The sequence below is a fragment of the Oncorhynchus gorbuscha genome, linkage group LG21, assembly GCF_021184085.1.
Source record: "Oncorhynchus gorbuscha isolate QuinsamMale2020 ecotype Even-year linkage group LG21, OgorEven_v1.0, whole genome shotgun sequence".
In the NCBI taxonomy this organism is placed as follows: domain Eukaryota; kingdom Metazoa; phylum Chordata; class Actinopteri; order Salmoniformes; family Salmonidae; genus Oncorhynchus; species Oncorhynchus gorbuscha.
This window is the reverse complement of record NC_060193.1, coordinates 52,358,651-52,382,129: the sequence shown is the minus strand read 5'-3', so window position 1 is coordinate 52,382,129 and position 23,479 is coordinate 52,358,651. Positions and strand designations below refer to the sequence as shown.

The window sequence follows — 23,479 nt, the reverse complement described above, 5'->3', positions numbered from 1 at the left end:
ATTAACGTTTTTACGAATTCTCTTTGAAAGACAGGGTCCTGAAAAAGGGACGTTAATTTTTTTGCTGAGTTTATATAATGTGTTCAAGACAACTCGGAAGTTGTGTCGTATTCAAGACAACTCGGAAACACAGACATTTTCGACATGGAAACTCAGAAAGATGAGCTCGTTTCCGAATTGGAAAGAAACACTGACCCCTAGTGGTCTGAATATTGACTTTGTTCTCAGGCCCTTCTTATGAACAAGTCCTTTTTTATAAACAAGTCTAAATAAAATGAACATATTCTTTCCAGAGATTATCAGCGTGCACCCAAGATGTTACGTTTGAACCAAAGAATGACATGTAACAAAGATCAAATGGAAACAATGAAATAAGTATATGAAATGGAATAATGAATGTTGATGTTAATACTATGTAAAATATCTAATCATGTTACAACATAATGAAAACAATACCGTAATATGTTCAACATGCTGTAAACTTTTTGCTTGAACAGTTTCACTTTTTCATCCTCACTGTAATTACTATGACACGCCCCTCACTATTGTCATTGGTTGCACTAATTACACAGTTTGTCTACATAACCTGGTTCATGCATTCATGACATCACCCTGAAGAAGGCACAGGGATGCTGAGACGTTGGTGGTTTACCCAATAAACTACTGGGAGCCTTCAGAAAGTATTCACTCCCCTTGACTTTGTCCACATTTTGTTGTGTTACAGACAGAATTTAAAATGGATTATATTGAGATTTTGTTGTCACTGGTCTACACAGAATACCCTATAATGTCAAAGTGGAATTATACTTTTCGAAATGTTTACAATTTAATTAAAAATGAAAAGCTGAAATGTCTTGAGTCAATAATTATTAAACATGTGTTATGGCAAACCTAAAAAAGTTCAAGAGTAAAAATGTGCATAATAAGTTGCATGGACTCACTCTGTGTTAAATAAGTGTTTAACATGATTTTTGAATGACTACATAATGTCTGTACCCCACACATACAGACAATTGTAAGGCCCTTCAGTCAATTAGTTAATTTCAAACACAGATTCAACCACAAAGACCAGGAAGGTTTTCCAATTCCTCGCAAAGTAGGGCACATATTGGTGGATGGGTAAAAAAAAAAAAAAAAGCAGACATTGCATACCCCTTCGAGCATGGTGAAGTTATGAATTATGCTATGTATGGTGTATCAATACACCCAGTCACTACAAAGATACAGGCGTCCTTCCTAACTCAGTTGCAGGAGAGGAACGAAACCGCTCAGGGATGAGGCCAATGGTGACTTTGAAACAGTTAAGATTTTAATGGCTGTGATAGAAGAAAAGTGCACCTCGGTGAACTTAGAGTGAAATGTTTTGAAAACGTTCCTCAATCCAGGCATGGAAGGTGTCGCTGTACTCCTAATAATCCCACAACAAATTACGGCAAATCGAGAAGATTAAATAAGAACTTGCAGTATTTCAAACTGCCTTTTTCATCCTCATGCTAGGCTGGCTAATGCTTGAGCAGCTCATTGGATTAGAAACAGGTGCAAAATTATTATTCTTCATGACTGAGATTAGCCAAACAGCCTTGTGTCCATTTGTCCGCCTGAGCCATGAAGCAAATAAAAATTTAGTGTGCCGGAGGTGCAAAAACATATCATAATCCATTGGATAATTTGTAAATGTTCACTAATTGTTTGAGCTAGTTTGTATTAAAAAAAAAATATATATATATATATATATATTATGGGAGCATTTTGCAAACCCACTCCCCTGTCGAACCAAGGTAAATGGTTTAGACCACAAAAGTTTTGCTTCACTACATGCTCCACTGCTTTGACTTGTGTAATGTTAGCTAGAATCCACAAGTGCCTATCATGATCATGTGTAAACTCCACATAGTTGTCCTCTTGTAGGTGTCATTGAGTAGGTTGATACACCATGTCATGGGTGCACAATCCATAGGTAGCTAGGCAGTACAATATGAATGTCCAATACACACAATCGACTGACAGGGAAGGGGATTTCACACATTCAAAGTCCTGCATGACGCTAACATTTGTGTCAACTTTACATAGTTATTTTCTGTAGGTGTCACAGAGTAGGCTGATACCATTTCATGGCTATTACAATCCATTAGCTAGGCTGTACACAATTCTGAATTCAAATGCATACACAGTGCGAATTCAATTGATAAAAATTAATCAATAATAGTCTTTCGATTAATTTACATGACAACTTTCCAACCTTGTTAAGCATTATCTAGTCCAATTGTGGCATTTTTTCACTATTTTTATCAGTTTGCATCAGTTTCAATGGAGTACTTTTATTTTGAAGGCGAACCGCCGATTCCACCATTGTTGCTCACGCTAATAATGTTGTTCACGACATACGTGTTGTTATCGTGGTCACGTCAGAGAGCATTCATTGTCCTACAAAACGCTAAAGCATAAACAACTTTACAGAGGACAAATGGTATCGTGTTTATCCGTTGAATCCACACAGAAGACTGTTATTTGTTTATTTTAAGGCTGAACAAAAAAGGACGTGCGACGATTGTGTACTAAGATAGCTAAATATTTACTATCATTCTTAACCTGGGTTACAATTTATCCAAACAGAGAACGGTTTGCGACTAAAACGAAGATTACCTATGTAACCACAGTTATGTGAGCTATATGGAACATGGAAGTACGAATCTCTCAGGTCCAGCGCCACAAACCAATGGTCCATGGACACGGCCTGCATTATGAGGCTGGGGCCAGCATGTGGAACCTCAGTACCTTCAAGTACCCATTGAGGTTACGGAGGTCCAGAATCAGTCTAAACCCTTTGTCTCTTTTTGGAACCACAAAATAAGTGGAATTGGAGTGGGGGGGAGAGAGGCCCAGCTCTCCTGCAAGGCCTCACGGAACTCAGCAGAGATGGGGACAGATGGAGAGACATCACTGTCCACCAGTTGATGTAATAATAATAATATATGCCATTTAGCAGACGCTTTTATCCAAAGCGACTTACAGTCATGTGTGCATAAATTCTACGTATGGGTGGTCCCGGGGATCGAACCCACTACCCTGGCGTTACAAGCGCCATGCTCTACCAACTGAGCTACCAGTGCAGTGCAGATGTCCAGTGCAGTGGCTACCCAAGTAAGCTCCTCATAGCCTCTCGAGCGGCTGTGGGTGATGAAGCCCCACTGGAGGCTTCTGATGGCCCGTCAGCCTGGTAACGGCCGCTCACGGTGGTGAACAGTGCCAGTTTCGTCCCCCAGGAACAGCCCATCACTGGCCAACAGGGAACAGCTGTTGTTGCCATCGAAGCTATCAACCTCCTGACCCAGGGCATGCGCCCTCCTTTCAATGTGGTCCCAGCTCTGCCTGCAGTGGCCCTGGCTACGCTTCCTGGAGGGGTACTGGGCCCAGTAGAGGGACTAACAGCTCGCTGCCGCACCACTCCTGAGGGAGCCTGGGCCCAAGCCTGGCCGACCCACTCGCGCATGGCCTCCAATCGCGCCAGGTACAGGCGTTCTGAGAACACCACACAAAACAGGCATCCAGTAGGGTGCTCCACCGCCCTTTCCACATGGCTCAAACCCAGGCAGTACATACATAAGGTATGCGGATTCCCAGGGGATGCCACGATCACACCCATCACAAAGGGGAGCCAAAAGCTCAGCGAAGCCAACAATGCCACAGCAGGGGTCCGAAGCCCTGGGAGAGCTATGTCATGATCCGCTTGGAGGGATAAGAACCTGGTGAGGGATAAATTACCCAGTACCTCTGCTAACACAGGGGAAGACCCTTGTGGGAAAAACAGGCAGACAAAAAAAAAACAGCAACCAGGTAACTGCAATATTACCTACCGGTTTAATATCCAAGGAGTAAAAACGGCACCATAAGGAGTAACGCCCATTAAGGAACCCCAAAGTTAATGTCTCAACTGGATACTCACACTCTGCAGGGTAATGAACAAGAAAAATCCCTGCAAGATAATTCACAGAACCCGGGAAGCAGCATGTTAAAGCAATTAACAACACGCATAGAACAAGTTGTGTAAGGTAAATTACAGTTTGTGGCAGCAAGAACCACCAATATATTAATGCACAGTGAGTGGTAGTGTAACGCTAACGAAACACAAGCACTACATACCACGGGAGGAAGATACAGATCAACCGCTCGCAGCGAGGGGAACACTTAAGAGGAGGGGTTGCTCCAGGCTGCAAACAGCCAGTGAGTATACTTCCACGCAACATATTACCCTTACCAAGCGAATTTCTGAAAGTTTGTACCTCAAACATACAGACGACCACCGAGAAAATTAAAAAGAACGTGTCACGGCCATGAGGTCTATATATAGGGGCGGACCCCAGCCGTGATACAGGTGTTCACTGCAGTAAATCTGTAAATCCTCACCTCGGATGTATCCTTCCGCCGCGGAGCAATGCCAATATATTGGAGTGATCCAATATAATGAAACATAACGAGTTTTTATTGAACAAATTCAGGTTGGTCCCCCCAATAATATACTATAGTGGGTGCTGTTCTAAAGTCACCGTCCGCCATTATGATACTGTATTTCAATGTAATGCTTCAAGGACAAATATACATTCATTTAACTATTTATTTAATGGGGAGTGCAACATAAGAACTCTATTAAAAAAATACTTGTTTTTATATTTTCAATTTTTATTGAGAAATGATTGGCTTCTCTTCAGTTCATACAATATTATGTATTGTTTCTTTAGAAGTATGTATTACAGTGTCTGTAATGGGGGAAAAAACGTATTTATCTTCCGATACATGCTGTTGAAATGAAAACACGTAGCTCACCTCTCTACAGTGTTGATGACTATAATGTAAAGTTTAATGCATGATCTCATAATGTTTTCACTTTTGCTAACCAATTTAAGTTCAAGCTGATGTAAATTTACTCCCCCATTAGGTCAGTACAAAGAAATTGCAATAGTCAAGATTAATACATGTCTCTTACTACAATGAACCTAGGAGCTGGTTCACTCATTACTGGTGGCCTTTTTGTATATGTCCTGTAGTACTAGGTGGCTGCTAATGTAAACTACAGTCATTGTCAATGCACAATATTTGTTCAACAGTTGTGAAAGGACTAGTAGAAAATCCATAAGAACAGCAGTTAAATTGTACACATGTATCATGACTTCATGCTTAATAACATCAACAACAATGGGTTATCGTTTTGTAAGCCAGCTAGCATAAGCATACATTTGCATACGTGCTTGCACAGTACCATAAGCTGTCAAAATAGACCAAAAAGAGAATGTTCTACACAAATCATTTAGATACTACATATGAAATGTCATCCCACATCCCTTGAATTGGTGCTGGCTATATTCATCTCCACACATCGTGGCATTGTTGACAAATTGGCTGTTTTTTCTCTGATTCACTTCAAACACTCTTATTGGCCAAGATATATCGTCAGCTATCCAGGGATTAAATATGTAATTTGTCCCATTTCGTACTATTTTCTTCTGTTGGCTCCCATTTGGTTTGTTTGGTCTCTAGTAAATACGCCCTAGGGAGGTATTCATTGGCCGCAGACCATAGCAAAACATTTGGCCTGTTGTAAACGGAAACCGTTTACTCTAAGAGCCACACCGAAGCAAATATAACCAAACGGGGAGGTACCTACCCAAATTTGATCAATAGAAACTGTTTTCATCGTTAGACTGTTGGTAGTAAGCCATTTCCATTGCAAATCATTTGTTGCTACGGTCTGCGACTAATGAATACACACCTTGGCATTACCTGGTCAGACCAATGGCTCAGCCATCAACCTAGCCGTAACATTACGTTTTAGAAGGAATTCTCTCCTGGTTGTAATGAACATACTGTACCAGTCAAAAGTTTGTACACACCTACTCATTCCAGGGTTTTTCTTTATTTGTACTATTTTCTACATTGTAGAATAATAGTGAATAAATCAAAACTTTGAAATAACACATTTTTAAATGAACCTTTTATTTAACTACGCCAGTCAGTTAAGAACAAATTCTTATTTACAATGATGCCAACCGCGGCCAAACCCTAACCCGGACAACGCTGGGCCAATTGTGCGCCACCCCACTGTCGGTTGTGATACAGCCCAGGATCGAATCAGGGTCTGTAGTGACTAACAGTGCACAAGAAAGTATTAAATCCAGTTGTTAGCTGCTACCCCCTCCCAAAATCAAAAATGTATTACATGTTATGTTCTCGCTTTGCGCATACACCGGTCTGTGTTTCACACATGTTTGTCGTAGTTAATCAGCCCTGCAATACAGGCATATTTAAAGTCTAGTATCTGGGCCAGTTAAGTATAACTGGTTAAGGAAACTAGCAAAGTAATAAAACAATTAAGATGGGAGTAACTTTGTTAGCCTCATTCTCATATACTTCAATCTCTCTCTAGAAACAGCTTGGCACAATTATGCACCTGTTGACAAAGGAGGCTGTTCGTAAAATCTCCAGACTATTCCTAGAGGTCTCTGCGGCTTTTTCAAAATGAAAATGAGAAACTGAAGATCAAGGTGGAGCAGATGGATAAAGATCTGAAGGTGATGGTTGAGAAGGTTGAGGGGCGAGAAGAACGGAAAAGACCAACCCACATTCTACACAATGGAAAGATCTTTCAAATTAAACCAGTTGGTGAGTGAGGGCCCAGCAACTCATCACTGTCTATGGTTTACTTGTACTGATAGTTTTTCTTCCACCTGTTTTTAAAGGGAAATGTTGTGAAGTTTTATCTGCTTGTTATTTAAGATTTCTCAATGATGTCTGTTAACAATGTGAAGACAAAACACTGTGGTCTCAGCATTGCTCAGCATGGGAGATGTCAGTCAAGTAAACACTGTCATCGTACGGGAAGAGGTATGTCCTTGTAACTTATGTTCATTTTCTGTGTATGATTTTAACAAATCTGTCAAATGTCTGTCTATATTAAAATAATGACTCCTCCATTCCAAACTACTGCGAGAAATACCTAGGATAATACAAAATATGGATGCTCTGTTCCACTGGATGTCATAAGGTGAATGCACCAATTTGTAAGTCCCTGGATAAGAAGACTTAAATGTAATGTAAATGTAAATACAGGCTCTAGCACCGACCCTGTGAAGGAGAGGAGTGAGGTGAAATCAGGAACTAAAATGTCAGTCATTGAAGGTAATATCCCAAAGAAACATGGGTTCAGTCCTAAATGGCACCCCAGGGCTTGACATTCAGGCATTTGTCAGAGCCAACTGAAAGTTAATGGCAAGATCTTAGGGAAAGCGGATGATGCTTTTAGCATCATTTCAATAGCAGGTGATTTTATTTTTCATATGCGGGCTGAGCTTTTTATAACCTACCCTCCATACCAAAACAATTACATTTTAACTTGACAATGTCATATTTACATTGATCGTTTAGAGGGAAAAAATAAAACCTTGGCAAAATCTTTTTTTTTTTTAACAGTCATCAGGATGTTGTAGGGCCCTGTAAAATCCTTAATTTGTCATTCAGTTTTCCAGGTTTGGTTTTCGGGTTTCTGAGGTTTTTTCCTTTGTTTTGACTCTCAAAATCATACTTTTCTTTGGAGAAAAACAACCAAATTGGATGTTCCAAGTACACAACCATGCTTAAACCACAATAATAGACCACTTTTGAGGTCTGGGATTACTTATTTTATTTGATCTTTTATTGGGGGAGTGTGTAGTTACCCTTTAATTCAGTTGTGCACCCTGGCAAGAGACCTTTGTGTTTGGCTAGCGGTGTTTCTGTAGCCTACCGTACAATGTATAGTGTGCATCACTGGAGGTTGGTGCCACCTTAATTGGGGAGGATGGGCTTGTGGTAATGGCTGGAGTGGAATGATTTCAAATATGTGGTTTTCATGTGGTTGATGCCATTTCATTCACTCCATTCTGGCCATGATTATGAGCCGTCCTCCGCTCACCAGCCTCCTGTGGTGTACATGTGATTGCAAAGTTTGCTAAACAAATGCCCACGTGACTGATACAAATCGTCATGATATCATTCTGCCAGGTAGGCCTACTTTGTAGTCAACATTTAATTGGGAAGTTTTTGGGGGAAAGCCTTTAAAGGACAGTTTCGACATGCTAACTGGCAAAAGAACATACAGGCATTACTTCTTCAGAAAGTTCCAGGAGATACAAATCACTGATGCATTCTTCTCTGTTCATGAGTTATGAGAAACTAGTGCAATTAAACACATTTTTGAATAAATTCAATAAAATAAAAATCTGTCAGACAGATTTTTGTTTTAAATATCGATTTTAAAAAAACACAGCTCAGATATCAGACCAAACTTTTTAAACACCAGGTTTGTCCACCGATTCTTGCCTTCACATTCACTGGTAGTGTCACGTTCGTCGAATGGAGGAGACCAAGGCGCAGCGTGATATGAATACATCTTCTATTTATTAATGAAGACGGACACTAAACAACTACAAAAACAACAAGACGAAGGTGAAGCTATACTACAAACATGCAGACACAAGCAACTAGACATAGACAATAACCCACGAAATACCCAAAGAAGATGGCTGCCTAAATATGGTTCCCAATCAGAGACAACGATAAACACTAATTGAGAACCAATCTAGGCAACCATAGACATATATAAACACCTAGATGATAAACAACCCCATAAACCTACAAAACCCCTAGACAGTACAAAAAACACATACATTAACATTAAAGAAAACAAAGAATACTCAGGTCAGGGCGTGACAGTACCCCCCCACAAAGGTGCGGACTCCAGCCGCAAAACCTAATCTAAACGGGAGGGTCCGGATGGGCCTTTATCATGGCGGCGGCTCGGGTGCAGAACGTGGACCCCGCTCTATCTCAGTCTTGGCCCACTCGCAGCGGACCCCGGAATGAAGATCATCGTAGAGGGCGTCACTGGACTGAGGAGCGGCTCTGGCAGCTCCGGACAGAAGGGAGATTCCAGCGTCGCCGGCGTGACAGGCGGCATCGGCAGCTCCTGGCTGGCTGACGGCTCTGGCGGCTCCTGGCTGGCTCTGGCGGCTCCTGGCTGGCTGACGGATCTGGCGGCTCAGGACAGGAGGGAGACTCTGGCGGATCCGGACTGGAGGGAGATTCTGGCGGTGGTAGGTTCCGGACTGCGACCCGATGTAGGAGGTTCTGGTCTGCGGCCCGTCGTAGGAGGTTACGGTCTGCGGCCCGTCGTAGGAGGTTCCGGTCTGCGGCCCGTCGTTAGGAGGTTCCGGTCTGCGGCCCGTCGTAGGAGGTTCCGGTCTGCGGCCCGTCGTAGGAGGTTCCGGTCTGCGGCCCGTCGTAGGAGGTTCCGGGTCTGCGGCCCGTCGTAGGAGGTTCCGGGTCTGCGGCCCGTCGTAGGAGGTTCCGGGTCTGTGGCCCTTCATAGGAGTTTCCGGGTCTGCGGCCCGTCGTAGGAGGTTCCGGGTCTGCGGCCCTCCATAGGAGGTTCCGGGTCTGCGGCCCGTCATAGGAGGTTCCGGGTCTGCGGCCCGTCGTAGGAGGTTCCGGGTCTGCGGCCCGTCGTAGGAGGTTCCGGGTCTGCGGCCCTTCATAGGAGTTTCCGGGTCTGCGGCCCGTCATAGGAGTTTCCGGTCTGCGGCCCGTCGTAGGAGGTTCCGGTCTGCGGCCCGTCGTAGGAGTTCCGTTCTGTAGACTGTTGCCGGACGCTCTGGACTGGTTACTGTTGCCGGACGCTCTGGACTGGGTACTGTTGCCGGATGCTCTGGACTGGGTATTGTAGCCGGACGCTCTGGACTGGGTACTGTTGCCAGACGCTCTGGGCTGGGTATTGTAGCCGGACGCTCTGGGCTGGGTACTGTTGCCGGACGCTCTGGGCAGGGCAATGTTGCCGGACGATCTGGTGCGTGGTGCCGGCACTGGTGGTACCGGGCTGGGGACACGCACCTCAGGGCAAGTGCGGGGAGCAGGCACAGGACGTACTGGGCTGTGGAGGCGTACTGGAGGTCTGGAGTGTAAAGCTGACACAACCCGTCCTGGCTGGATGCTTATTCTAGCCCGGCCAATGCGAGGAGCTGGAATATAGCGCACCGGGCTAGAAATGCGCACTGGAGACACCGTGTAAGCACGTAAGCACGAGGAGTTGGCTCAGGTCTCCTACCTGACTTAGCCAATCTTCTCGTGTGCCCTCCCCCAAAAAATTATTGGCGCTGCCTCTCGGGCTTCTGTGCTAGCCGTGTACCCTTATATATTCGCCGTTCCTCCATTCTCCTGTATCCCTCCTCGCACTGTTCCAAAGAATCCCATGCAGGCTCTGGCACTCTCCCTGGATCGATCGACCAACTCTCAATCTTCTCCCATGTTGTTACCCATTCGTCCTTCTCCCGGGTCCATTTCTCCATTAAGCACTGTTCCTCCCAATCACGCTGCTTGGTCCTTTTATGGTGGGTTATTCTGTCACGTTCATTGAATGGATGAGACTAAGGCGCAGCATGATATGAATACATCTTCTATTTATTAATGAAGACGGACACTAAAACAAACTACAAAAACAACAAAACGAACGTGAAGCTATACTACACACGTGCAGACACAGGCAACTAGACATAGACAATAACCCACAAAATACCCAAAGAAGATGGCTTCCTAAATATGGTTCAACGATAAACACCTGCCTCTAATTGAGAACCAATCTAGGCAACCATAGACATACAGTGGGGCAAAAAAGTATTTAGTCAGCCACCAATTGTGCAAGTTCTCCCACTTAAAAAGATGAGAGGCCTGTAATTTTCATCATAGGTACATTTCAACTATGACAGACAAAATGAGAAGAAAAAAAAAATCCAGAAAATCACATTGTCGGATTTTTAATGAATTTATTTGCAAATTATGGTGGAAAATAAGTATTTGGTCAATAACAAAAGTTTATCTCAATACTTTATTATATACCCTTTGTTGGCAATGACAGAGGTCAAACGTTTTTTGTAAGTCTTCACAAGGTTTTGACACACTGTTGCTGGTATTTTGGCCCATTCCTCCATTCAGATCTCCTCTAGAGCAGTGATGTTTTGGGGCTGTTGCTGGGCAACACAGACTTTCAACTCCCTCCAAAGATTTTCTATGGGGTTGAGATTTGGAGACTAGCTAGGCCACTCCAGGACCTTGAAATGCTTCTTACAAAGCCACTCCTTTGTTGCCCGAGCGGTGTGTTTGGGATCATTGTCATGCTGAAAGTCCCAGCCACGTTTCATCTTCAATGCCCTTGCTGATGGAAGGAGGTTTTCACTGAAAATCTCACGATAAATGGCCTCATTCCTTCTTTCCTTTACACGGATCAGTTGTCCTGGTCCCTTTGCAGAAAAACAGCCCCAAAGCATGATGTTTCCACCCCCATGTTTCACAGTAGGTATGGTGTTCTTTGGATGCAACTCAGCATTCTTTGTCCTCCAAACACGACGAGTTGAGTTTTTACCAAAAAGTTCTATTTTGGTTTCAATCTGACCATATGACATTCTCCCAATCTTCTTCTGGATCATCCAAATGCTCTCTAGCAAACTTCAGACGGGCCTGGACATATACTGGCTTAAGCAGGGGGACACTCTGAAAATGAAAACTATGAAAATTACACTCTGTGGAAGACTCACGTGGACTGAATACAAAGCCTTCATTTAGAGACACTGAATCCAAGGGTGAACGGGAGAGGTGGTCATGAAAAGGAAACAAGCAGCCGTACTGGGACAGGATCCATAGAATACAGCCACGGAATACAGCAGAGCATTTCCACAGAATACAGCCACGGAATACAGCAGAGCATGTCCACAGAATACAGCAGAGTATTTCCACAGAATACAGCCATGGAATACAGCAGAGCATGTCCACAGAATACAGCCACGGAATACAGCAGAGCATTTCCACAGAATACAGCCATGGAATACAGCAGAGCATGTCCACAGAATACAGCCATGGAATACAGCAGAGCATTTCCACGGAATACAGCAGAGCATTTCCACAGAATACAGCCACGGAATACAGCAGAGCATTTCCACAGAATACAGCAGAGCATGTCCACAGAAAACAGCCACAGAATACAGCAGAGCATTTCCACAGAATACAGCCACGGAATACAGCAGAGCATTTCCACAGAATACAGCCACGGAATACAGCAGAGCATGTCCACAGAAAACAGCCACGGAATACAGCAGAGCATTTCCACAGAATACAGCCACGGAATACAGCAGAGCATGTCCACAGAATACAGCCATGGAATACAGCAGAGCATGTCCACAAAATACAGCCACGGAATACAGCAGAGTATTTCCACAGAATACAGCCACGGAATACAGCAGAGCATGTCCACAGAATACAGCCACGGAATACAGCAGAGCATTTCCAAGCTGAGGAAACCCTTCCAGTGTGACATATGTGAGAAGACCTTCCACGCAAACTGTCTGTTGAAACGCCATATAGCAGTTTACAATAAACCGAAAGGGCCCTTTTAAGTGTGACATTTGTGCAAAAACCTTCCGCCTGAACTGTATGCTGACTCAACACTTGCAAACTCACTCAAAAGAGAAACCTTTCAGTTGCAAAGTTTGCGGAAAGAAGTTCCGTAGTAAGACAAATCTGAAATCACATGAGTTTGTTCATGCAGAGGTGAAACCGTTCACCTGCCTCACTTGTGGATGAGGTTTCGCCTCAAAGTACATGCTTGACGTACACCAGCGAGTTCACACAGGTGAGAAACCATACAGCTGTACTACGTGTGGAAAGAATTTCAGTATATCTCAAAACCTGAAAACGCATATAAGGAGAACCTTACGAGACACCATCGAATCCACACGAAGAAGAGGCCGCACACATGTGAGGCGTGTGGAAAGACATACATTCAGTCCACCAACTTAAAAGCTCATATGCTAGTTCATGGGGCATTAAAACCATTTATGTGTGATGTTTGTGGAAGACTTACCTTTACAATTATCAACTGAGAATTCACAAGCTATCACACGTGGCTGATGGAGAGGGGCACTCAAGAACCAGAAAGAACAAGGCCAACCAACAAAAACAAACTGATCAACCAAAACCCCTCAGCTGTGAGATATGTTTGAAGGGCTTCAGCTCCATCGGTTCTCTGAAAACACATGGAAGAATTCACACAGGCGAAAACATATACACTTGTTCCACATGCGGAAAGACTTTTCTCCATAAAGTTACTTTTGACTATCACCAGAAATTACACACCTGAGAGAAGCCCAATGCTTGTGGTTGTTATGGAAAGAGAGTTATTACAAAACAATCTCTTAAAGATACATGAGCTGATTCATACAGGTGAGAAACCACATAAGTGCAGTGATTGTGGGAAGACTTTTGGATTTATCGGTAATCTCAAAAGACATGAGCGAGTCCACACGGGAGAGAAGCCTTTCAGCTGTGATGTCTGTGGGACACGATTCAGACAAGCCAATCATGTCAAAACCCACATTCAAGTGCACACAGGAGTCAGGCCATACTCCTGCAAGAGATGTGGAAAATAATTTTCTGATTCAAGACACTTTAAAAAGCACAACTGTGTCAGTAGCTAACGCACATCTTATGATCGCACTTTCAGAAGTAAGAAATGAGGATTACATGCCATGATGTTGCAATCTCAATAACTTGGATATCTAATAACTTGAGTCAGGTGTATGAGTCTGAATGCTGATAGACAGTTTTTTTTGTGTGGATTTCCAAAATTATTCCATAATCTTGGCATGAAAATGATTTCTATACTGATTTCTATATCACATCCCTAATATTAATTGTCCAGTTATATTAGACAAGTCCATATATTAACTACACTTTTTGTTCTTTGAAATAGCCTTAACTATTATGGATGGCCTTATGGGATTCTTTAGGTGCAGGGGAGGATTAACAAATACCATTTATGCAGGGTAGAAACTAGGAGAGTGACGAGATAACCAAACAAAAAAACAGCACAGTCATTTGTGAAATAAACTTTACTGTTGATACAAGATCATTTCAAGGATATGACAAAAACAAACCTGGAATAAAGACTGATACAATATTGTATGTGTGTGTTTCTGTTGTAGTCCTTTCTTATTGAGTGTTTCTGACTGTGCCTTCCACACTAGTAGAGAGATCAAGTCTCCTCTCCAGAGTGTTGCCTCTTCTGGTGGCGTTTTCTGTCGTTCATTTGGGAGAAGCTTTGTCCACATTCTGAGCAGTGGTACGGTTTCTCTCCAGTGTGCATTCTCATGTGTATTGTGAGTGAGTTCTTTTGGAAAAATCTTTTTCCACAGCAGGAGCACTGGAAAGGTCTCTCTTTATTATGCACCCTTCTCACATGACTCATCACATCACATGAACGAGAAAAAGTATTTCCACATTCCGAGCAAGGATAGGCTGCTCTTTCTCCAGAAAGTTTGAACTTGTGTGCTTGCTTGTGACACTTAAATGTTTTTTCATGTGCAAAACTCTTTCCGCAATCAATGCAGCAGTACGGTTTCTCCCCAGTGTGTGTTCGCTGGTGGTCTTCCAACTGACGCAAATTTGTAAAACCCTCCCCGCAGTCAGTGCAGAGGAATGGTATTTTTCCACTTCCAGTGTGTATTTTTTGGTGTCTTTCAAACTTTGCCTTGTTTAAGAAATACTTTCCACAGTCAGAACAGTGGAGTGCCAGTTCTACGGAATGTACTGGAAGGTGTGATCGTAGTTTTGCCATGTCAGGAAATCTTTTATCACACCTTGAACAGCGGTGACGTTTCTTTTCCTTGTGTGTTAGTTGATGTTGTTTAAGCCTCTCCTTTCCTGCAAAGCTTTTGTCACAATTAGAGCAGTGGAAAGGCTTTTCTCCTGTGTGTGTTTCCAGATGTCTTTTAAGATGATATCCGCGAGTAAAACTCTTATTGCAGTCGGAACAGTGGTGACGCTTTTCCCTTGGTGAGATCTTCTCTGTGTGTTTTCGCTGGTGCTTTTTCAACGACCATAACAGTTTGAATCTCTTCCCACAGTCGGGGCAAAGGTGAGGCCTTTCTTGACTATGTACATCCATGTGTATTTTTAGTTCTCCAGGTTCAGAAAAGCTTTTATCACAGTACAGACAATCACCCTCTTTCTTATGTATCCTCTGGTGACTTTTCAGAAGATCCGAGCGGGTAAAACTTTTCCCACAGTCAGGGCAGCGAAAATGTTTCTCTCCCGTATGCGTTCGCTGGTGTAGTTTAAGTTTATCCACCTTAGAAAAACTTTTACCACAATAAGAGCACTCAAGAAGCCCCAGAGTATGTTTTTGTTGGTGCATTTCAAATGCATTTAACAACTGGAATCTCTTCCCACAGTCTGGACAAAGGTATGGCTTTTCTCCAGCATGTACATGCATGTGTGTGTTCAGATCCTCTGGTTTGGAGAAACGTTCTTCACAATGATTGCAGTGGAAGTATTTCCCTTTCATATGCTTTCGCTGGTGGTGTATTTTCAGATCATACGACTGAGAATAACTTTTGCCACAATCAGAGCAGTGATGAGGCTTCTCTCCCGTATGTGTTCGTTGGTGTCTTTTAAGATGATAAACTCGTGTAAAGTTCTTCCCACAGTCGGAGCAGGGATGACGCCTCTCACCTCCATTAGAACTCACAATAGAGTCATCGGAAGTATCATGATGAGGCTTCTCTCTGTTCTCCAGAGTTGTTTGGGGCAGTAGTCTTTCTGGGTGCTGATTTTTACCAAGTTCAGGCACACTGTCTACATGTGTTGCATTGCTGGTAGCTTTGAAGGTATTCTCCAACAGGTGTTTTTCAAGCTTCTCCAATAGGACAAAGCTTTCCACACATTTAGTGGAGTGAAAATGATGTTTGTCTTTCACGTGTATTTTTTGGTGTGACTTGAGATTATCTAATCGAGCAAAACTTCTGTTGCAATCAGAGCAGTTGTGAGGCTTCTCTCCAGTATGTGTTCGCTGGTGTCTTATAAGATCCCTTACTTTTTGAAAGCTCCTACCACAGTAGGTGCAGTAGTGAGGCTTTTCTCCTCCAGGACTGAAGCTATCAGTGTCATTAGTATCTAGGGGATCTTCTGCATTCTCCTGCGTTGTTTGAGGTTGTTGTGGTCTTTCTGAGTTTTGATTTTTCTCTGATTGGCATTGGACATTGGCTGGGCATTGCTGTTTGCTATGTGAAAGCACACTCTCTACATTTGCTGCACTACTGGTAGCTTTGAAGGTATACTCTGGCAGGTCCTGTGGCTTTTTCACAAGTTCAGTTTGACGAATGCGTGTGACAGCTTTATCCAGTGTTAGTTCTGCATCAAATTGTAATTGCTTGGACAATCTTCTGTCATGTAAGCCTGCGACTAGTCTGTCTCTTATCATCTCACTGAGCAGAGCTCCATAACCACAATGTTCTGACAAACAATTGAGTGCAGTGATAAAATCATCAGCTGTCTCTCCTGCTTCTTGTTGTCTTTGGTTGAATTTAGTTCGTTCTAATATTACATTCCTCCTAACTACCAAATGTCCATCTTGCTGTTCATTATTAGAACTGTGGAAGTGTTCCCGCTCGATCAGGTTGTCATCTTGCAGGTCTTCTGAGGTGTCCATCTCCTCTGCCTGGAAATACATTTAAAATGGCATAATTACTAGTAGGTCTATCGTCTCTGTTCTCTAAAACAACATTAATTTTGTTATAATATAGCCTATTTTTCATTATGGTTAAAGTCCAAATTAGAACAGATAGCATATACAATAAATAGCTAAACAAGAAACTTAGGGTCTTCACATCTTTACAGTAGTAGCTCGGTCTAATCATTTGAAATACCTAGCAGTATCAACATGATAATGAGGATTTGTCATTAGGTCTAGAGATCCCCATGACATAGCATATTGATAGCATAGGCTAATGATCTAGGCTAGAGAAGGTTCATTGACAGTAGTATTAGTAGTGGACATTTCTATGTAAAAAAAAACATGATCACTAGCATGTGATGTTCATGGGAGCACATCAAATTTGGTGCCAATGAAAGCTGTTTTTTTTTCCAAACAGTTTTTTTATTTTATTTTTTATTCAACCATTTTTTCCATCCTAACATTTGGAATAAGCCGAGGCTTTGATTTCTGATCCAAAAAAGTCGGGGAGGTAAATATGCACCGACACCAATTAAATTGGACAATTAATGCTATTTCTAGGAAATGTGACATTAGCTAGGTTTCCATGACAATTGGCGACAGATTGTAATGTGAATATTCTAGAATCCGCATAAAGAAACTATGCGCATTTCCTCATCAATGGTATGTTTCCACCAAATGGACTTGTTGCAGATACAAATCAGTGCGTGATGACATACTGCACACAAAGAAAACATCTAGCCGAACAAGTCTTAAAAGGTATTAGAAATACAGCACCAGTCAAAAGTCTGGACACACCTACTCATTCAAGGGTTTTTATTGATTTTTACTATTTTCTACATTGTAGAATAATAGTGAAGACATCAAAACCTTGAAATAACACATATGGAATCGTGTTGAAACAAAATAATGTTAAACAAATCCAAATATATTCTAGATTCTTCAAAGTAGCCACCATTTGCCTTGACAGCTTTGCACACTCTTAGTATTCTCTCAACCAGCTTCACCTGGAATGCTTTTTCAACAGTCTTGAAGGAGTTCCCACATATGCTGAGCGTTTGTTGGCTGCTTTTACTTCACTCTGCGGTCCAATTCTTCCCAAACCATCTCAATTGGGTTGAGGTTGGGTCATCTGATGCAGCCCTCCATCACTCTCCTTCGTCAAATAGCCCTTACACAGCCTGGGGTCTTTTGTCCTGTTGAAAAACAAATGATAGTCCCACTAAGTGCAAACCAGATGGGATGGCGTATCACTGCAGAATGCTGTTGTAGCCATGCTGGTTAAGTGTGCCTTGAATTCAAAATCACGGACAGTGTCGTTAGCAAAGTACCATCACACCACCTCCACCATGCTTCATAGTGGGAACCACACATGCGGATATCATCCGTTCACCTACTCTGCGTCTCACGAAGACACGGCAGTTGGAAACAAAAATCTCAAATTTAGACAGAGGACAGATTTCCACCGGTCTAATGTCCATTGCTCATGTTTCTTGGCCCAAGCAAGTATCTTCTTATTGGTGTCCTTTAGTAGTGGTTTCTTTGCAGCAATTCGACCATGAAAGCCTGATTTCACGCAGTCTCCGCTGAACAGTTGAGATGTCTGTTACTTGAACTCTGAAGCATTTATTTGGGCTGCAATTTCTGAGGCTGGTAACTCTAATGAACTTATCCTCTGCAGCAGAGGTAACTCTGAGTCTTCCTTTCCTGTGGCGGTCCTCATGAGAGCCAGTTTCATCATAGCGCTTGATGGTTTTTGCATTCCAGGTGACTACCGCATTAAGCTGGTTGAGAGAATGCCAAGGTTGTGCTAAGCTGTCATCAAGGCAAAGGCTGGCTACTTTGAAGAATCTAAAATATACAATATATTTTGATTTAACACTTTTTTTGGTTACTACATGATTCCATATGAGTTATTTCATAGGTTTGATGTCTTTGCTATTATTCTACAGTGTAGAAAATTGTAAAAAATAAAATAAAAACTTGAATGAGTAGATGTGTTCAAACCTTTGACTGGTACTGTACATCCAAACAATAACATTGAAGTACTAATATTAACATTTAGACTTGCAGAAACTATTTAACTTCTGTAAGTTTAAGAAATCTTGCTTAGTGTCTTGGCATTCTGTTACCAAACACCCACATCTTTCAAATATATATATTTTTTTACAATTTATTAAGTTTTAAAGTGCATCATTATGTTGCCAAATTAGTAAAAGAATGACCCAAAAAAATCAGTAACAGCATGACTGCAACTGAATGAGTTAAAATGGGAATTCACAGTAGTCACAAACTGTCCTCACTTCCGCTGGCATACTCTTATGTTCAGCTCATAACTGTTTACTTTCTCTCTCTGTCACCTGGTGGTCAAAGCAAGTGTGAGAGAATCTGGACAACCCCTCCCTCTCTCTTCTCTCTCCAGTTAATGTCACTGCTCCCGGCTCTTAATGACACCTACCCATGAGCCGCCTTTCTTTCAAATGACTGTAACCAGCCCTCTGACCCACTGAGCCCCAACCAACACCGGATGTCCATGGACATTTGAAAAGTAGTTACATTTGGTCAGTCCAAATCTGAACCAATCATAGACTTCTGTTTCACAAGTTTGGACAGCACAGTACAGTAAAGAAAAGAACCTCGGCAAGACGGAGCTGCTCTTCCTCCCGGGGAAGGACTGCCCGTTCCATGATCTCGCCATCACGGTTGACAACTCCATTGTGTCCTCCTCCCAGAGCGCCAAGAACCTTGGCGTGATCCTGGACAACACCCTGTCGTTCTCAACCAACATCAAGGCGGTGGCCCGTTCCTGTAGGTTCATGCTCTACAACATCCGCAGAGTACGACCCTGCCTCACACAGGAAGCGGCGCAGGTCCTAATCCAGGCACTTGTCATCTCCCGTCTGGATTACTGCAACTCGCTGTTGGCTGGGCTCCCTGCCTGTGCCATTAAACCCCTTCAACTCATCCAGAACGCCGCAGCCCGTCTGGTGTTCAACCTTCCCAAGTTCTCTCACGTCACCCCGCTCCTCCGTTCTCTCCACTGGCTTCCAGTTGAAGCTCGCATCCGCTACAAGACCATGGTGCTTGCCTACGGAGCTGTGAGGGGAACGGCACCTCAGTACCTCCAGGCTCTGATCAGGCCCTACACCCAAACAAGGGCACTCCGTTCATCCACCTCTGGCCTGCTCGCCTCCCTACCACTGAGGAAGTACAGCTCCCGCTCAGCCCAGTCAAAACTGTTCGCTGCCCTGGCCCCCCCAATGGTGGAACAAACTCCCTCACGACGCCAGGACAGCGGAGTCAATCACCACCTTCCGGAGACACCTGAAACCCCACCTCTTTAAGGAATACCTAGGATAGGATAAGTAATCCCTCTCACCCCACCCCCCCCCTAAGTTTTAGATGCACTATTGTTAAGTGACTGTCCCACTGGATGTCATAAGGTGAATGCACCAATTTGTAAGTCGCTCTGGATAAGAGCGTCTGCTAAATGACTTAAATGTAAATGTAAATGTAAAAGTAGAGTATAGGACAGTACAGTATGGTACTCTACAATAATTAATTACAGTAGTGTACACTAGAGTAGAGTACATTTTAAAATGTAGTGTATTATACTCTTCTGTGCTATACTTTGATGTCCAGACTTATGAAACATAGATGCCTTTGATTGGTACAGATTTTTTTAAAGCACTTTATAAAATACAATTGATTGACCTGGTCCAGACCATCCAAACGTCCTTTTGTTTGCGAGCTCATTAGGAGAACAGCCAGTCTGGAAAATAATACCCAAACATGCAAAGGAGGATATTACATTAGTCTACCTTTGTGTCTATTCAGTAGCCATGATATCATTATGTTCCGGGGTGTTAATCCACTTCACTTACGGTAGTTCAAAAACACGCAGTCTTTCTGCAGACATCTTTGAATCTTACTTTGGAGAAGATATTTACGTTTTTGGAAAATGATGTCACAAAAAAACGCAGGGAGATTTTACCATCATTCAGTTACTAACCTTTACATCTGCACTGTTCGAGTAAATGTGTTTTTGTACAATTTTCTGGGTATTATTAAAAGTAGGCCTTGTGCATAGAGCTGTATGGTTTGTTTAACTTTGCAATCAATGGTTATTGTTTGTCATACTTTTAAAGTGAAAAATAGTCGTCTCGGCGTCATTCTGTTACCATGGAATTGCCCGGCTCCTCTTCATCTCGGGTCTCCTGCATTGGTTGGGGTAGTCCTGCATCTTTTTCAAGTTCCGCCATTTTCTCTGACGTGTTTTGAATGACAACAGAAGGGGTTCGGGTAAAACCAGAGGCTGCAAACCACCGAAGTCTGCTATGTTAATCTATACAAAATAGTTTTTGATGGTAGTAATTTAAGCTTTTGGTTAGATTTATATTCAAAGGAAAATAAAAATAAAAAGCGTATCTCACAAGATGCTTGCTGCTGCACGTCTATCCGCTGTCTGGTTAGCTATTCCTCTCTCCACGTGTGTGTCGTGAGCAACATTAGCGTGAGCAACAATAGTGTCATCCGCGGTTCGTTTTCAAAATATCAGTCCCTCATTGAAACCGATGCAAACTGATCAACATTTTGAAAACATGCCACAATTGGACAACATTATGCTAAGCAAGGTTGAGATGTTATATAAATTCCCAAAACACATTTAATGGATTAATTTGAATGAGGTGAAATTGCTGTATTCAATGTATTTGAATTCAGAATTACTTTGGGGGCATACATATATGCACTGTACAGCCTAAGGTATGTAATGTGCACCTATGAAATGGGGTAACAGCCTACTCAGTGACACCCACAGAACACAACTATGTAGATTTGACACATATTAGCATCCTCGCTCTTATTACAGGACTCTGACTGTGGGAAATATCACCATCCCAGTCAGTCTATTGTGTATTGGGCATTCATATCGCACTGTACAGCCTGAGCTACGAATTGTGTACCCATGAAATTGGGTATCAGCCGACTCAATGATACCCATAAAACAAGGTTTAAATGTTATATAAATGAAACAAAATAAATTTATTAGGTCATTTTGACAAAAACAACTAAAAAATCTGTTGAAATCACACTGTGGATGTATTTGAATTCAGAATTGCATTGGGGCACCATCCCACTTCAATATACACAATAGACTGACTGGAAAGGTGATTTCCCACAGTCAAAGTCCTGAAGTAAAAGCTAAGATGCTAATATTTGGGTAAACTCATAGTTATGGCTGTAACGGGAGTACATTTTAAGAGTTTCTCTGAGCAACTTTGGTCAGTAACAAATGTATTTTGATCACGATTTCAGAGCTGTCTAGGGGAGTGAACGTTATTTTAATAAGAATGATATGGAAAATGGCTGGCCCTCCCTTCAGCAAAATATATTTTATACCCTCCCTGACCCTCCCCTATACCCCAAATAATAATTCAAACAAAGTGGATAGCAGAGACCCTGTCTGCCATTTACCCTCACTTCTTGGACAGACCAGAGCCTTGAATATGCAGTTTTAGAAACTGTTCTTTATCTTGTAAGCATTATATGGCAAGGAATATTGATAGTGCAAAGGGCTGCAGGCCAGAAGGTTGTGAGTTCGCAGACTACCGTGGACAAGAGTAGGGGTGGAATTAATCTATCATTGTATTTGCTGGCCGAGGAAAAAATAGCCCTTTTTCGGGACTCTGTCTTTCAAAGAGAATTCGTAAAAATCTAAATAACTTCACAGATCTTCATTGTGAAGGGTTTAAACACTGTTTCCCATGCTTGTTCAATGAACCATAAACAATTAATGATTATGCACCCATAGAACGGTCGTTAAGACACTAACAGCTTACAGACGGTAGGCAATTAAGGTCACAGTTATGAAAACTTAGGACACTAAAAGAGGCCTTTCTACTGACTCTGAAAAACACCAAAAGAAAGATGCCCAGGGTCCCTGCTCATCTGCGTGAACGTGCCTTAGACATGCTGCAAGGAGGCATGAGGACTGCAGAAGTGGCCAGGGCAATAAATTGCAATGTCCCTACTGAGAGGCCTAAGACAGAGCTACAGAGAGAGGACAGACAGCTGATCATTCTCACATTGGCAGACCACGTGTAGAACACCTGCTCAGGATCGGTACATCCGAACATCACACATGTGGGACATGTACAGGATGGCAACAACAACTGCCCGAGTTACACTAGGAACACACAATCCCTCCATCAGTGCTCAGACTGTCCGCAATAGGTTGAGAGAGGCTGGACTGAGTGCTTGTAGGTCTGTTGTAGGGCAGGTCCTCACCAGACATCACCGGCAACAACGCCGCCTATGGGCACAAACCCACCATCGCTGGACCAGACGGGACTGGCAAAAAGTGCTATTCTCTGACAATTTTGTCTCACCAGGGGTGATGGTCGGATTCTCATTTATCGTCGAAGGAATGAACGTTACACCGAGGCCTGTACTCTGAAGCGGGATCGATTTGGAGGTGGAGGTTCCGTCATGGTCTGGGGCGGTGTGTCACAGCATCATCGGACTGAGCGTTACAGGGAAGACATCCTCCTCCCTCATGTGGTACCCTTCCTGCAGGCTCATCCTGACATGACCCTCCAGCATGACAATGCCACCAGCCATACTGCTCGTTCTGTGCATGATTTCCTGCAAGACAGGAATGTCAGTGTTCTGCCATGGCCAGTGAATAGCCCGTATCTCAATCTCATTGAGCACGTCTGGGACCTGTTGGATCGGAGGGTGAGGGCTAGGGCCATTCCCCCCAGAAATGTCCGGGAACTTGCAGGTGCCTTGGTGGAAGAGTGGAGTAACATCTCACAGCAAGAACTGGCAAATCTGGTGCAGTCCATAAGGAGGAGATGCACTGCAGTATCTGGTGGCCACACCAGATACTGACTG

The 23,479-nt window shown here is 43.0% G+C and overlaps 1 protein-coding gene across 4 annotated transcripts; it reads right to left on the bottom strand.

Moving 5' to 3' along the window:
* Positions 1-13,871: 13,871 nt before the first annotated feature.
* LOC124008450 (oocyte zinc finger protein XlCOF6-like) lies at positions 13,872-21,110 on the bottom strand. 4 transcript variants are annotated; one of them, XM_046319736.1, is made up of 3 exons: positions 21,016-21,110; positions 20,764-20,849; positions 13,872-16,567 (listed from the first exon to the last, which is right to left on the bottom strand). In XM_046319736.1, the coding sequence occupies exons 2-3, from the start codon at positions 20,842-20,844 to the stop codon at positions 14,105-14,107; spliced, it is 2,544 nt and encodes an 847-aa protein (XP_046175692.1). In that variant the 5' UTR covers positions 20,845-20,849; positions 21,016-21,110; the 3' UTR covers positions 13,872-14,104. The 4 variants fall into 4 exon arrangements, 3 of the variants coding, with proteins under 3 accessions (XP_046175692.1, XP_046175691.1, XP_046175693.1); XM_046319735.1 differs by having other exon boundaries at positions 20,764-20,897; positions 21,016-21,072; XM_046319737.1 differs by having other exon boundaries at positions 20,723-21,066.
* Between the last annotated feature and the right edge of the window lie 2,369 nt (positions 21,111-23,479).